Source organism: Eimeria tenella, genomic scaffold (genome assembly GCF_000499545.2).
Source record: "Eimeria tenella Houghton genomic scaffold, Eth_scaff27, whole genome shotgun sequence".
NCBI lineage: Eukaryota > Apicomplexa > Conoidasida > Eucoccidiorida > Eimeriidae > Eimeria > Eimeria tenella.
The window spans coordinates 55402-68767 of NW_013542574.1; the positions used below are offsets into that span (position 1 = coordinate 55402).

At 50.7% G+C, this 13366-nt stretch overlaps 2 protein-coding genes across 2 annotated transcripts in view; both read right to left on the minus strand.

The window, feature by feature from the left end:
• The window catches only part of ETH_00011910 (Jacob 6, related), a gene marked incomplete at both ends in the record, with an annotated part of 5718 nt that extends 1572 nt beyond the window's left edge, over window positions 1-4146 (minus strand). The window contains 4 exons of the mRNA XM_013375336.1: window positions 11-1834; window positions 2040-2183; window positions 2304-3776; window positions 3928-4146. Of these exons, the coding sequence (XP_013230790.1) occupies window positions 11-1834; window positions 2040-2183; window positions 2304-3776; window positions 3928-4146 (3660 nt within the window). The remainder of the gene's footprint in view (window positions 1-10; window positions 1835-2039; window positions 2184-2303; window positions 3777-3927) is intronic.
• Window positions 4147-6108: 1962 nt separating this feature from the next.
• ETH_00011915 (uncharacterized protein) lies at window positions 6109-11372 on the minus strand (the record flags this gene model as incomplete). Its single annotated transcript, XM_013375337.1, has 3 exons — window positions 6109-9965; window positions 10247-11236; window positions 11339-11372. The coding sequence occupies 3 exons, from the start codon at window positions 11370-11372 to the stop codon at window positions 6109-6111; spliced, it is 4881 nt and encodes a 1626-aa protein (XP_013230791.1).
• Window positions 11373-13366: the final 1994 nt, after the last annotated feature.

Consider the following 13366-nt stretch of genomic DNA (forward strand, 5'->3'; position numbering starts at 1 on the left):
TCCTCTTCACCACTTTCTCCTCTTGGAGTTGGCCGCTGCCCTCGGCCTTGCGGACGCCGCTGGCGATCAGCAGCAGGAGCACTGATCTAACCTTCTTCTCTCTCTGGACCTTGTCCGTCTGTTGAGCGTGCCGCTTTGCCGCTCGGCTCCGGCGCTCCTGTCGCCTCTCTTGTTCTCTGCCTGCTCCGTCCTCTGAGCGCCTTGTGGCTTCTTCCTTTTCCTCCCCTGCCCCGCCCTCGTTTGCGCGTGACCCGTCTCGCGTTTGCTGCGCCTGCGGCGGTTGCCGCCTTGTACGACCTTGCGTTGTGGAGTCCTCTCGAGTTGGAACATGACGCGTCAAGTCGCCGTTCCGCTCATCCTCTTCACCACTTTCTCCTCTTGGAGTTGGCCGCTGCCCTCGGCCTTGCGGACGCCGCTGGCGATCAGCAGCAGGAGCACTGCTCGAACCTTCTTCTCTCTCTGGACCTTGTCCGTCTGTTGAGCGTGCCGCTTCAGCCGCTCGGCTCCGGCGCTCCTGTCGCCTCTCTTGTTCGCTGTCTGCTCCGTCCTCTGAGCGCCTTGTGGCTTCTTCCTTTTCCTCCCCTGCCCCGCCCTCGTTTGCGCGTGACCCGTCTCGCGTTTGCTGCGCCTGCGGCGGTTGCCGCCTTGTACGACCTTGCGTTGTGGAGTCCTCTCGAGTTGGAACATGACGCGTCAAGTCGCCGTTCCGCTCATCCTCTTCACCACTTTCTCCTCTTGGAGTTGGCCGCTGCCCTCGGCCTTGCTGACGCCGCTGGCGATCAGCAGCAGGAGCACTGCTCGAACCTTCTTCTCTCTCTGGACCTTGTCCGTCTGTTGAGCGTGCCGCTTCAGCCGCTCGGCTCCGGCGCTCCTGTCGCCTCTCTTGTTCGCTTTCTGATTCGTCCGCCGAATCATCTCTACCTTGTTCCTCTTTTTGTTGTTTGTCTTCCTTCTTCGCGCTGTGTGTGTCTTCTTTTTGCTGGTCTTCCGTCGAGTCTCTTCGTCGCCTTCTTGGAGTTGTGTGCTTGGTGCTTTCTTGCCTTTCTGCACTCGATGTCTGAGACTCGTTTCTACTTTTTTGGGCACCAGACGATGCGGAATGTGCATCGTCGTCAGTGTCTACGGAATTACCCGTGCGAGAATTTGTCCGGTTGCACAATCCGGATCCTTCCTGATGGCTATTCTCGTTTCTCTCCGTAGGTTGAGTGCTTGTCCTGTCTCCCTGCTCATCGTCAGCGCTTCGTCTTTTTTCTTCATTTACTCCGGTTTCATTGTTTGCGGCGTTTGGGCGGCGTTGTCTGCGTCGGTTTTGCCCCGTATTAGAGGATGGCTGACTTCCTGAGGAAGTAGTACCCTGCTGCCTTTCCTTGATGGATTCCTTTTTAGGATCAGGCTTCGTGTCCGAGGATTCGCTGCCCTCCGGGGGCTGCCGCTGGCTTCTACTGTCCCGTTTCCTTGTGTCATTGTTGGCAGTCTCTGGTTTATTGTCCGAGGCACTTGATTCGTTTGCCTTTAGACGGCTCTCAGCTCTTTTATTCTCTGCCTCACCATCTCTGCCATTTCTGTCTTTTTCGCTGCTCTCGCCGCCGTCTTTGCGTTTTTCAGCCAATGCCTCAGGCTTCTTCGGGTTTCTGGTTCCCCCTGGTTCTTTGGTGGCTCGCTTTGCTTTCTCTGCTTTGTTCGATTCCTTTGGTTTTTTACCTGAGTCAGGCTGCTTTTCGTCTTGCTTTTTTGATTTCTCTGGTAGTTGCTTTTTGTTGTTCTCTTTTTCTTTGCTACTAGGGGGAGGGTCGAGAGGGCAATACCACTGAGGAGGTTTTTGAACCTGTGGAGACTCAAATAACGTCATGAAAGCTTGTCGCCGAGGGTCATGTTACATCGCTATCCACGAAAAAAAAATTCACAGGTACTTCAGGGCACGTTATGCTCTGTGCTCTTAGTTGAAGTGAGTCACATCTTGAGTGCAGCAAATTGTTACTCGCAAGCGCATGAAGTTGATGCTCTACAGCATATTTCCTCAGAAAGTCAAAAGAGCTTACCACGTGAACACACGAGGTTCCCTCTACTATTCCATCGCATAAGATGTTGGGACTGGTAAGCTCGATCCGGATGCACAAAAGCTGTTCGGGGTCCAGAGAAAAGCTCGGCTCGCAAGCCCAGTCAATAGGTGCCTTTATTACTTCCTACAGAAACAACACATACCCAAGACTTCACTGTGAACCAATGTTCAGGCATAGTGGCGACGACCTGTCTACATAAAATGCATTGGAATGCCCTTTTGCGCTCTCAAGGCTTTGACATACTTCGTAGCAGCCTGGTATGTAGTCTAGCGCTTCAAGGCGCCTTCTATGCAAATACTGCACATCTCCGTCTGTTTTATCCTGGAAAGACCGCTGTGAAGAGCTGTCCTTAGAGCTGCGCCTACTTAGCTGCCCGCGACTTCCTCTGCACTGTTCATTAGTGCAATGTTCCTTCGCGTCGCTTCGTTTCTTCTGTGCAGGACCATTTCTAAAGAATTGGCGACCATTGAGCACCAAGTGATGTTGGTGAGCGTTTACATTTGCAGTGCCGCTTTCTTTGTCGACAGTTTGTTCGTTCTCACCTTGAAACACACTGTTCGAGGACGAAAGAATGTCTGCGCTGGCTTGCGAGTGAAAGCTACTCTTCCCCTTACTGCTGGCTCCATCCGCTCCCGCAGGATCATTAGCGCTCCAGCGCACGTGCGTTACCATTTTTTGTGGCGCCTCCCTGCGTACGTGGGACTGCAAGTGCGTTTCAAAGCCCTCTTCAAACAAGTTTGCTGAATGTAGCTGCTGGCGTGCAAATGGGCCTTGCTTCCCAGCGGCTTCATGGTAAAATCGTTGGTCGTGCCAGAGCCGGTAAACCGGAACGTGGTGCGGACGGGTTGTGGGTATTCCCGGCGTCGTATCAGGGACCAAAAGATTGTTTTTCTGAAACAGCGAAGAGGCTGGACGGACGGGGGAATTCCACATCATATTAACATATAGCGGTCCTGAAGAAGAGCGTGCTGTTGATGCTTCTGTTCGTGGCCACACTGCTCTTGGATTTTCTCTGGAAAAATATGCACTTGCGCTCAAAAGCGGTGGACGGTGCCCTGAATTTTGGAGTTCACTACCTTGCACTGCTCGCATGGACTGGTCAGATGGTAATTTGGCGGCCTCAAGTCTGCGCCCAACCACTTCATTGGAGAGAAACTCTGATGAGGCGACGGCACGTGAAAATCCCGAGATTCTGTTCGCAGTGTCCCAACGCTGGCCGTGTTCGTGTTCCGTAAGCTCGTCATAATTCGTAGAGAAGTCCCATTCTTCCATTCCATAATTCGATACTTGCTCCAGCCCAGTGGTAGAAAGCATATCCGTCGTGGCAGTCACTCTTCCAAATGGATATTGGTTGTGTGCTTCAGAAGCGGTGAATTCGTCGAATGATTGACCAGGCAGCTCCCAGTGTGGAAAAATCGTGGAATAATTGCTCACCTCTTTTGCGGTGAAGTTTGGAAGGTCGCTTTCCTTTTGATAGACATTCCCACTAAATTCGGTGCTAGATTTCATTGATTTTGATTTTTCAGTCCAGGGCAGCGAGGAGTCATCAAGTGAGTCGTCACATGGTGCTTCTCTACGTTGTATACATAATCCGTCTGACTCGAAGAATCCAGGGCTGCAGACGGCCCTCGGTGGCTTTGCATCGATAAATTCACATTTATTTTCGAGGTTAAGGTTTCCTTTCATGCATTCCATGATGAGTGGCCGGACCGTACGCTGCCACAGTGACAATGCAGCAAAACCAGAATTCTCTGTGACAAGCTGCCCAGTCTTGAAGTAATTGCTGGTGCCTCGAATGCACTATTCACCTTGTTACACACATTGAGACACCCAAATTGGATGCCTTGGGCGCACACATTCCCCCTACCTCGATACAGACATCTCCTTCCAGCCTCTCATGGGGTCCCCAGCAAGCCATTTTCATGCGAGCCACTCTCGTCGCAACGCACTCCTTGATGCCATCGACAGTATACTCTGTAAAGCCTCCTGGACACGTAGTGCAGTCAGGTGGGGCAAACATCAAGCACACTTCGTCCCGCAGCACTCCGTTAGGGCATACCTTCAACGGCGGCATTGCGTGAGTCATGGTGCACCTTACCTGTAATAAAGGCGCTCCGATCGGAAAAGCACAGAGTGAGCAGACACCTACAAGCACTGCTACATAGGCGAAGTTTAGGGGTGGCGCTACATTCTCTATTTCTCTTGGTTTTAACAACACGTGACAGAGCTTAAAGCAGTTCGTCCGCGGTGTGGATATGCTCACGCCTGTTGGATCCATCACATATGGCTCTGGGCAATTTCTGGGAGCGTTGCCTGCGGGTCTGCTTTTTGGGTCAGGCTTGGCCAAAACAGGCCAGAGAAACAGGCATGCAACCACCACGGCTGCAGTAGCTGCATGTCTGGCTACGCTCATGCTGGGCCGGCTCGACTAATTTTTTCCGCTCGTTTGAAGACCGAGTGGTGAGAAGCTCGTTGGGCCAGAACGACATATGGGTCACTCGCTAGTGGACTCTTTACCATTGGTCCAGCGTATTGCTGCTACACCCGAGCTCAGTAAAGGGGGGCATTCGGTTTCCAAATTAGCATGCCTCAGGTGTCCAAATAATATAAAAAGAATGCATAGTAGAATTTCAGCGGGAGAAATTTGGTTAATGTTCTTCTTTGTGGGTCGCTGAAGCCATGATAGGGGGGATACAGTCTAACCGGGAGGCAACACACGAAGACGAATGTTAGCTTTCACCTGGAAAATATGCCAGGTCTTTGCTGTATAAAACAGTTTAATTGCTACTGTTTTATGAAATAGCGCTGCAAAGGCAGCCCAAATAAAGCCCTCTAGGCGTAGAATGTTGCGAAGCCTAACACGCACTGACTGGGCCGCCGCTGTGGGGCGAAAGGCCTAGAACTGGTGGACTGTTCCATGAAATTCAGTACACTAGGCCTAGATATGCCATGAACTATGCATTTGCTTATTGATTTGAGCATGCACGGGACCATTCTTCCGTGGAAAGCCAAACATTGCTTGCTTGGCGGCCAGAATGAACACGCAGAGTGACCCAGCAGGCTTGGCTCGAAAAAGTTGCTCCTCAAAGAAAAAATCATTTCCTCCCCAGCATTTACCATTTTTGTATTCCCACGGCTTAGCCATATTTCCACTGGATTGCAGCTCCAGCGTATACTGCTCGTGGAGCGGTGACCCTTCATCGAAGTCTGTCCAGTGCTCGCGCTTGAGTGGAGATAGACCTCGTTGTGTGTGTTCTTCTCAAATCTGACACGTCTCTGAATAGGCAATAGCCACGAACTTGCTCATCGCAGTGGTGCAAGGTATGCCGACTTATTTTTGTTCTGGAACATGGGAACTTTACAACGCCAACTGCTTGTGCAAATTTCTGGCCCAAAGTGCATGTATAGTTTTTCCACCCCATTTATAGGGATTGAGTAAAATTTGATCATTTGTGCACCCTCTCCCCTATCTGAACACTGCATCAATATTACCCTGAGCCGCCTATACATAGAAAAAATCATCCATGGTTATGTGAAAGCTGGTATTCCGAAGCTCCCCTCATGCCAGGCACCACAAGAGGCACCGCCAAAGCTCCCGGCAGGGAGAAGCCAGGTGTTGCCTGGTTGTTCTAAGGGAAAAATCGTGCACTTTTGGGCGTTTCAAGACTTTCTGCAATGACCTAGAACTCCAGGATTATTCGGAGGCCTAAGATGTTGGTGTAAAACTCAAAAAGGCTTCTTTATTGCTACAAACTAGCTGGTCGATGAAGCGCAAGAGAATATGGGTCCCGCAGACAGTCGTGGTCAAAAAAATCGGCGAAGTCGCTGCTGAGTCAAAGCCAGTATGCCTACAGATATCGATATGCTCTTCGGAAGCATATTTTTTTTACTAAGCTCTTGAATGTGTTACGCATGCCTGCGGCACACCGCTTGTGCAGCATATACAAGCAAGGGGAGGAGACCCTGTGTTACGGCCCCGGTGAAGCCAAAAAAATATATTGGAAAAAGTTTGCTCCCGCGAGGACCCAATATTTTCGTCATATCTCTTCTAAAACGTCCCAGTTTCTCCAGGTTGTGTGGAGGCACTGGGGGACTCATTTTCCTGCGAGTGCTGCTGACCCCGCTGTTTCACCTTTTCTTGGACATGCAGCTCATACGCCTCCTGCAGAACTTCCAGAATGTTGGAGGCATAGAGTGCCGCTATCTCTCTAGAGGTAAGATTAGAATGGTACTGAAGAGACCAATTCATCTTTCCATTCACTGTCACGCAGTTATGCGCAAAGTAGTTGAGCCCAGTATTGTGCTGCGAGACGATTGACCAGCTGCTGTCTACAGATATGTCGAAAGGCTCTAGCGAGGCCATCAGCTCTTCCAAACCACCAGCCAAGCACTCCAGGCCGCTCGCATTTTCTTTTTCCACCGGCTGCTGATGCTGCACGTCAGGCATTTGGCCACTGGGAAACATAACGTGAGAAGATAGCTTTCCGTCTGCCGCCGCAACGTGAGTGCCGCTTACGTAGAGAGCCGTTGCTGCGAGCACTGGTGACACCGTCATTTGATCATTAGCTCTACCAGAGCACTTGCTACTGCATGCCGTTCTTCGGCTTCCGTGTTGACGCTTGCTTTTAAGTGCTGCGTCTGCTGCTCCTCCTCCGCATGAATGCTGCGCAGGCAAAGGCGGCAACATCGGCTTTTTTGAATGCCGCTGCTGCAAGACCATCTGATGTTGAATTACACGGTGCAGAAGCCTGAGATGCCGTTCCGGAGCCTCACGAAGCTGTGCATGAATTTTGGCAGAAAATCTGTTCAGGGAGTTGGCCGCCCAAACTCCTCCATTAGAGATGAGAAATGCCGATGGCCTGGCGAATGCGTCGTTCCTGAATGGCTGCAAGCACTCTAGCTCCCCGCGAACTTCTTCGACGAAGGAAGAAATGAGCTGGAAGTTGAAAAAAGCAAAAGAAGAACTAGGCAATGATACAATTCTGTGCACGGCTTCCGTACATGCCTTACCAAGCGCCCACACGGCATCTGCTCTTCCATTGCACTCGGCTGGCACTCGGAGCTTCAATGGCATCAAAAAGGCGTAGGATCCCAATCCATATGGCGGGGCCTTGGTTTGCTCAGGCTGATCGTCACTGCCTTCTTCAGTGGTACAGCGTTTCGAAGATCCCCATATCCACTGAGTTATCAACCGCAGTCCTCTTGTGATGCGACTGGCAACGCTGCGCCTGTGATCGTGTAGTCGCCTGGAACAGCTTGCCCTGCTGTTGCTCTTTGCTAAGCTGTGAATGGATGACCTGACTACAGTGTCGTCCAAAGAAGCTGCACTTACTGCGTGCAAACTGCTGGATGTAGAAAGCGAGCTATGTCCCGTTGTTTCCACGAAGCCCTCGGCAGCTTTGTTAAAGACACTGCCCTTGGAGGAGCAGGGGGACCCTGCTATTTTCTCCGTAGCACATGCTTTCCTGTGCCTCTGCAACACTTCAGCAGTGTTCACAGTCAATGCAATGTTCGCGGCACTCGTAGAGCCATCGCACCTCTTCTTCTCTGCCTCGTTGGAAAATGCTTCGCTCCCAGGACGGCGATCAGAGCCAAATTCATTTGGGTGTCCTTGCTGTCTTCGTTGCGCGGTGCACCTGCTCCCGCTGCTGCTGGCGCTCCTGCTGCTGCTTCCGGTTCTACCTCCGGGAAGGTTTGATGGTTGTCGTGGGGACAGCAAGTGCAATGAGGGGGATGGAGGGCCCGTAGATGCACCAAGTGCAACTGAAGCTGCCGCTATAGCAGCAAGAGCCCTTGAACACCTGTGGCTTCTCATGCTGACGGCAAGGTACTGCAGCAGAAACTCTTCGAATTGTTTATCATCCCCAGGGATTCGCTTGCGGCCCCTCGCTGGCGTTTGTGGTTGCCGCTTCCGCTCTTGCAACCACTTGTCGAGCCAACGGCGACCGCTAATTGCCTGGAGACTGTAGATGTATACTGGGCCTTTGTGCCTGATGAACTGCCTGTTAGATTCGCCAGGAAGACCCTCTCCAGAAACAGGGGAGCGCAAGGTAAGCTGCTGCAGCATCTCCTTTACATGGGATACGGACCAGCCACTACGCAGACTGACGGCACTCTTACCGCTTGCAGCTGAACGCTGGAGTGTTGTGCCAGTCTCTTCTTTGCTGCTATGGCAAGCCCCTGGTACTGGCGTTTGCAATATGTCTTGGACTGACGGAAGCCGATCCAAGCTTCCACTGGAAATTACAGGCGTACTTGGGCTTTCGAAAGGGGTCAAAGTGTTTTGAGGGCTAACAACTGGTCCCTTGCTGTGAATGCTTGAGCAAGTGTCACAGCTAGTCGGAGATTGCCCCCCAGCAGCGGTTGCTGCCTTTCCTGAGTCAAGCTCTGAGCTAGCTGGGGAAGATTCCAGCACAGAAGGCAGGTAGCCCTCCTTGCTACCATGGGCAACAGCTCCCGCGAAAGGTGTCCCGGTGTCGGGTGCACTTGGAAAGTGTGTGCTGTTTTGCTGCACAGCTGCTGAGGACCACAGCGACTGCTGCTGAGGTGGCCAGCACTGGGCTCCATTAGCAGCTGCAGCAACGCGGGAGAGCTCGGCAAGGAGGCAGTGCTGTTGCATTACCTGCTGCCTACGCCAAAGCATCCGGGACAGCGCAACTGCTGCCGCTGTTGTAATTAGTCCATTCATCGTCATCTTTCTTTCCCTACACGCTGATATTAGCCCTGCGGTGAGATCCTCAGATAGCCGAAGGGTCACCACTCCGGTCAAAGCTACGTCCCCAGATGTTTTACATTCTTCTGGATGAGATTTATGGAATGGTAATTCACCGTCCCCTTGTTCCCGCAAGGGTGCTTTCCTCGTAGTGCGGTTGGCTTGCTGGTTAGGAGACGACTTCGCGGCAATAGCTGCTTTGGCGGCTTGGTTGTATGCTTTGTATTCAGACCCACTAGCTCTGAAACGTTTGGATGGGTAATATGCCGCAAAGGGATTTCGGAGCGCTTTCATCAACTCTCTCTCCAACATATACATTCTCACATGTATCCCATACCCTGCACACATCAATGGCCTAAGCAATGTAACGCAAGGACTGACTGGAAAAAGCTCATTTAGAGCTGGGGGTAGTATTGTTTCAGGAGGACGAAGCTGGAGCTCTGGCAAATAGTTGGTGGATTGAGGTGGCGACTCTGAAAGGTAGGCTGCTGAGCTGTCTACAGATCCAGCAGATACAGCAGAAAGCCGGCGATAATAACACCAGTTGCTTGCTGAGGGCGACTCAAACGGATCCCCACTGCAGTCCTTCCCCCTTATGGGGAACTCGCCAGCATTTGGGCTTCCTGCGCTGCAACGTCGCAAGTATACCGTGCCACTAGACCGTGTAGTATTGGTGTTGCTGCTACTCCCTCTTCGCCAACGGTACGTCTGGCTAGTGAGCGGTGTCTGCATAGCTGCAGTAGAATTCGACACCAATTGCATGCTTCCCTGCTGGTGTAATCTTGGCTCCGAGCTGAGAGTATGCTGGCGAAAGTGGGTCGAAGAGCGAGAGGTTATTGCTGTCGCCTCTGTGAGGGCTTTGACCCGCGATGCATAATCTGCATATATTTTTGCATTACTTATAACAATGATAGCCCGCAAAATTTCATCCCAAAATTCCTTTCTGCTAAGTCCATCTATAGTTGAATGATGGAAAACTCCAATGATGTGAGTACGAAATCGCCGCCCTGCGCCGTTGCCCTTGTTGACTGTGCCCACAGGCAACTCACACAAATTGTCTTGCATGTAGACAGGACTGGTAGCAGGCCTCTTTAGACCGCTGACCGCTTGCGAGACTGCTGGCATAGAGTTGCCGTGAGGCGCAACAAATGGCATCTTTTCGGAAGGCACCAGCCGCAGCCGCCACAAAGGCCCTGCAAAACAACCGCAAATGCTGAGGTTTGAGTCCGAACTCTCAGTTTGAAGCTCCGATGTTTCTCAAGTCGCAGGAAAAACGAAAATTCCATCCATTGAGAAGGCAACCAAAACTAGGGAGGAAATTAGTGCATATGAGCATTATTGCGCGGTTTCGGAAGGTAGTTTCTGAGACCACCGAGAAAAGATAAGAAAAGGCAAGGGACATCGATTTCTCAAGTGAGAGCCAGAAAGCACATGCTCTCTAAAAACGCATTAGCATTTTATTATGGGTGCTCACCATGTTCACAGTCAAGGGGGGTTTTCTGCTCCCATGCCATGGCCTTCATCCAGGGGTATTCTTCGAGAAGTCCCAAATCAAGCTGCGTCCCCTCGCTGTGCTTCTGTTGCCATGTGAGCCCTGCCGAGGAAAGCGAGTTATTGACGGTAGCGTATTTAACATCCACGATGGGCCCCCCCAGTCTTTCATGGAAAGTAAACTTTAGATTGGAGCGTTTCCTACAGCTGCATGGCGGTGAAAGTCCCGCGGCCCCTGTCTGTTTACTCCCGCAATCGTTGCTGGCTCCCCTGCAACTGGTGCAGCTGCTGCTGCGAACACTGCTGTTTTCAGCTCCATTGCTGGTTCCACGTTTTCCGAACTCGCTAGCACTGCGACGGTTTTTCCAACCCCATACACCACGCCGGCCATCACTACTAATGCTGCTTCGCTCGCCTGAACTGTTGCTGCTGCTGCGGCAACTTGCAGCTGTGCAGAAGCTGCGAGCAGATGGGAATGCTTCCGCGCTACCACCTGCAGAGGAGTCCTCGCTCAGCAGATCGTCGCTTCCACGTCTTTTGTCTAGCTCGTGATGGTTCTGGTGAGCTACCAAGGGGTGGTGATCTCCGTTTGCCCGTTGTTTTGTTGTGGAGTTGGTGTCCGTTAGTCGTATGACAAGGCGCAGAGCCTGGTGTCTTCTTGCTACAAGTATAGATGCTTCCTTGAGAGTCTCTAACTCAATTGGATGTGTCGAATCAACGGAAATACAGTTGACTATTGCTAGGTTTCCAAGTCGCTGGAAGGCATGCCAAAAACATTCTGTAGCATCAAGGAACCTAACAGGGGGTAAACAATCTAAATTTTCAGTATCTGTATGCTGCTGGCCGGGCGATAAGGCATTAGTGCTTTCTTTCCCATGCCCGGCATACTCTGGAAATGGAAGTGGGGGCCCGATGGCGCAGCCGCCGCCCGAGACTCCGGCGTTGCACAGCCCTCCAGGTGTTGCTTTTTGACCTGAGTGCCATACAAGGAACAATCTAAGACACCATGGCTTTCTAAGTTTGGCAGGTCGTGTGAGTTTCGGTTTTAGCAATCAGAAGCTGTGAAAGTGCTGACCTGCAGAGACAACTTTCCTGAGGGGGTGCGCCATCCTTTCGCATCTGTGACACATCGCAGCCACTCATTTCAAATCTTGCATAATACCTTCTCAGCATGGACGGGAAGAAGGATCATTTTGGAGAGTGTCGGTCAATTGTGTGCGACACTGAGGATGATTCGTCCACGGGCTGTGGGATCGTCCAGCAAGGTCACTGCGAAGTGACCTTAGGTATTTGATTCTCACCGAAAAAATCGACTACGATACAGTTTTATGGAAGAGTCCTTTCTCTTGATTTTATAAGTGACACGCGGTGGGCCGCCCGTTTCTTGGTCCTGCTGCTCCGTTTATCTTTTCGGCCCTGGGTGTCGCCAGGTGGTGGCAATGGTCAGCCCTTTCTTCCTCTGGAAAGGAACCTGCGATGAGTGTTTTCCCTCAATCAACCACTGTAACAGAAAAAAAAGCACTAAATGTGCTTTTCACCTTGGATTTTGCACCACTCATCTGTGCACGCTGGCCTCCACTACCTGCAGCCGCCAGGTCGGGTGGAGCGAAGCACACTGTTTTTGACTGCCTAAAGCATGGAATTCAGCGTAAAAATACTAAAAAATGAAAAACTGCTAGGAAACTAGCCAAAACACCAAAATTCAGGTAGCTTGCTCCCAAACAAGAAGTCAATAGACCGGTACCATTGGTCGCTCTGAAGAGGTGGAGCGCCTGACTTGGCGGATTTCGGGAGATTCACCGCGAGCTGGACAATGAATTCAGCAAGCGTCAACCCCAACCCTCATTCTAACATATTAATTAACTAGGTTGGTTTAGCTCCCGCTCTGAGTTTTTGGAGCTTGAAATGTGGGTCAAAAGACTATTTTCCTCTAGCGGTCTGCAGGTTGGGAGACCACTGAGTAATGAATAGCCTAAGACCCTGGTTCTCAAACTACGTAGCAACAACTCCTCAGTTTCACTAAATTAGAAACTTCCAAACGATGTTCTTGTTACAGCTAGAACACTGCAACTGTGTACTTCAAATACCTGCCAGCCTGCTCACTCAAGAGAAGGGCTGCACTCATTTCTACATTCAAGAGAAGGGCTGCACTCATTTCTACATTCAACATCGTTTCCGCGAGCAGCTTTCTCAGCACCATAGAGCGCTTGTACCAGGCAATTATAGCGCTTATTTTTAGGCCCACGTTTTCAGGGCGGTGGCTCAAGTAATCAACTCATCTCTGCCTCAGACAGATAAAGAATTGGAGCACACAATCCCAGCCCAATTCCAGCATCAGACAATTTGGAACGTCAGCATTATATACATAGCTCAATTAGGTATGAAGCTTAATGTAAAGGTGCCATAATGTGATCCCTAGATTAGCGTTGGTCGTGTTAAGTTAGTGAATGCTAACGGGTCCTTCACTGGCCCGACGCCAATGCCTTCAACATACGTATTCTAGCGGAAAAATACCAGTGTACCGATGGCGTGAGAATAAAATTGAGCCATTATTAGATCTGAGTGACTGCACAACGTTCTTTTCGTAGTTAAAATGCTTGGGCTGTTTCATTGCTCCAGGGAAACGCATTGGCCATATTCTTGGGGGTATTATTATTGAAGTCGAAAACCTGTAAAAGGAAGCATTATATCCAGCTCCAGCAGTTCCAATAATGTAGCCCACGTATATAGGACATTTCTAAACTAAAAATATGAGTAATGTCTCAAATTTCATGTGACATGTTTGCGCAATTGTTGTTGTGGTTGTGTCAGTTGCAAAGCTAGTCAGCTTCACAATTTTCTGTGCACTGTATTGCTGTAAGTGAACCAAAATATCTTTGAAAATTCTAGAAGTTATTACTAACGGATAGACTAGTTTTGGGCCCTTGAGAGTAGCTTCCAAAGTATACCAGTGGGTTCAGAGGAAAAGGCTCTGCTAAGCTTTCCACTATTAGCTACAAGCCCGATTTTGTGAATTTAGCTTCGCCTCATGTTGTTTTCGCGGTTTTCGCTCCTCTTTTTAGCCATCTAAAAAGCGTGTTTCTGCGTTGGGCCCACTTGAATC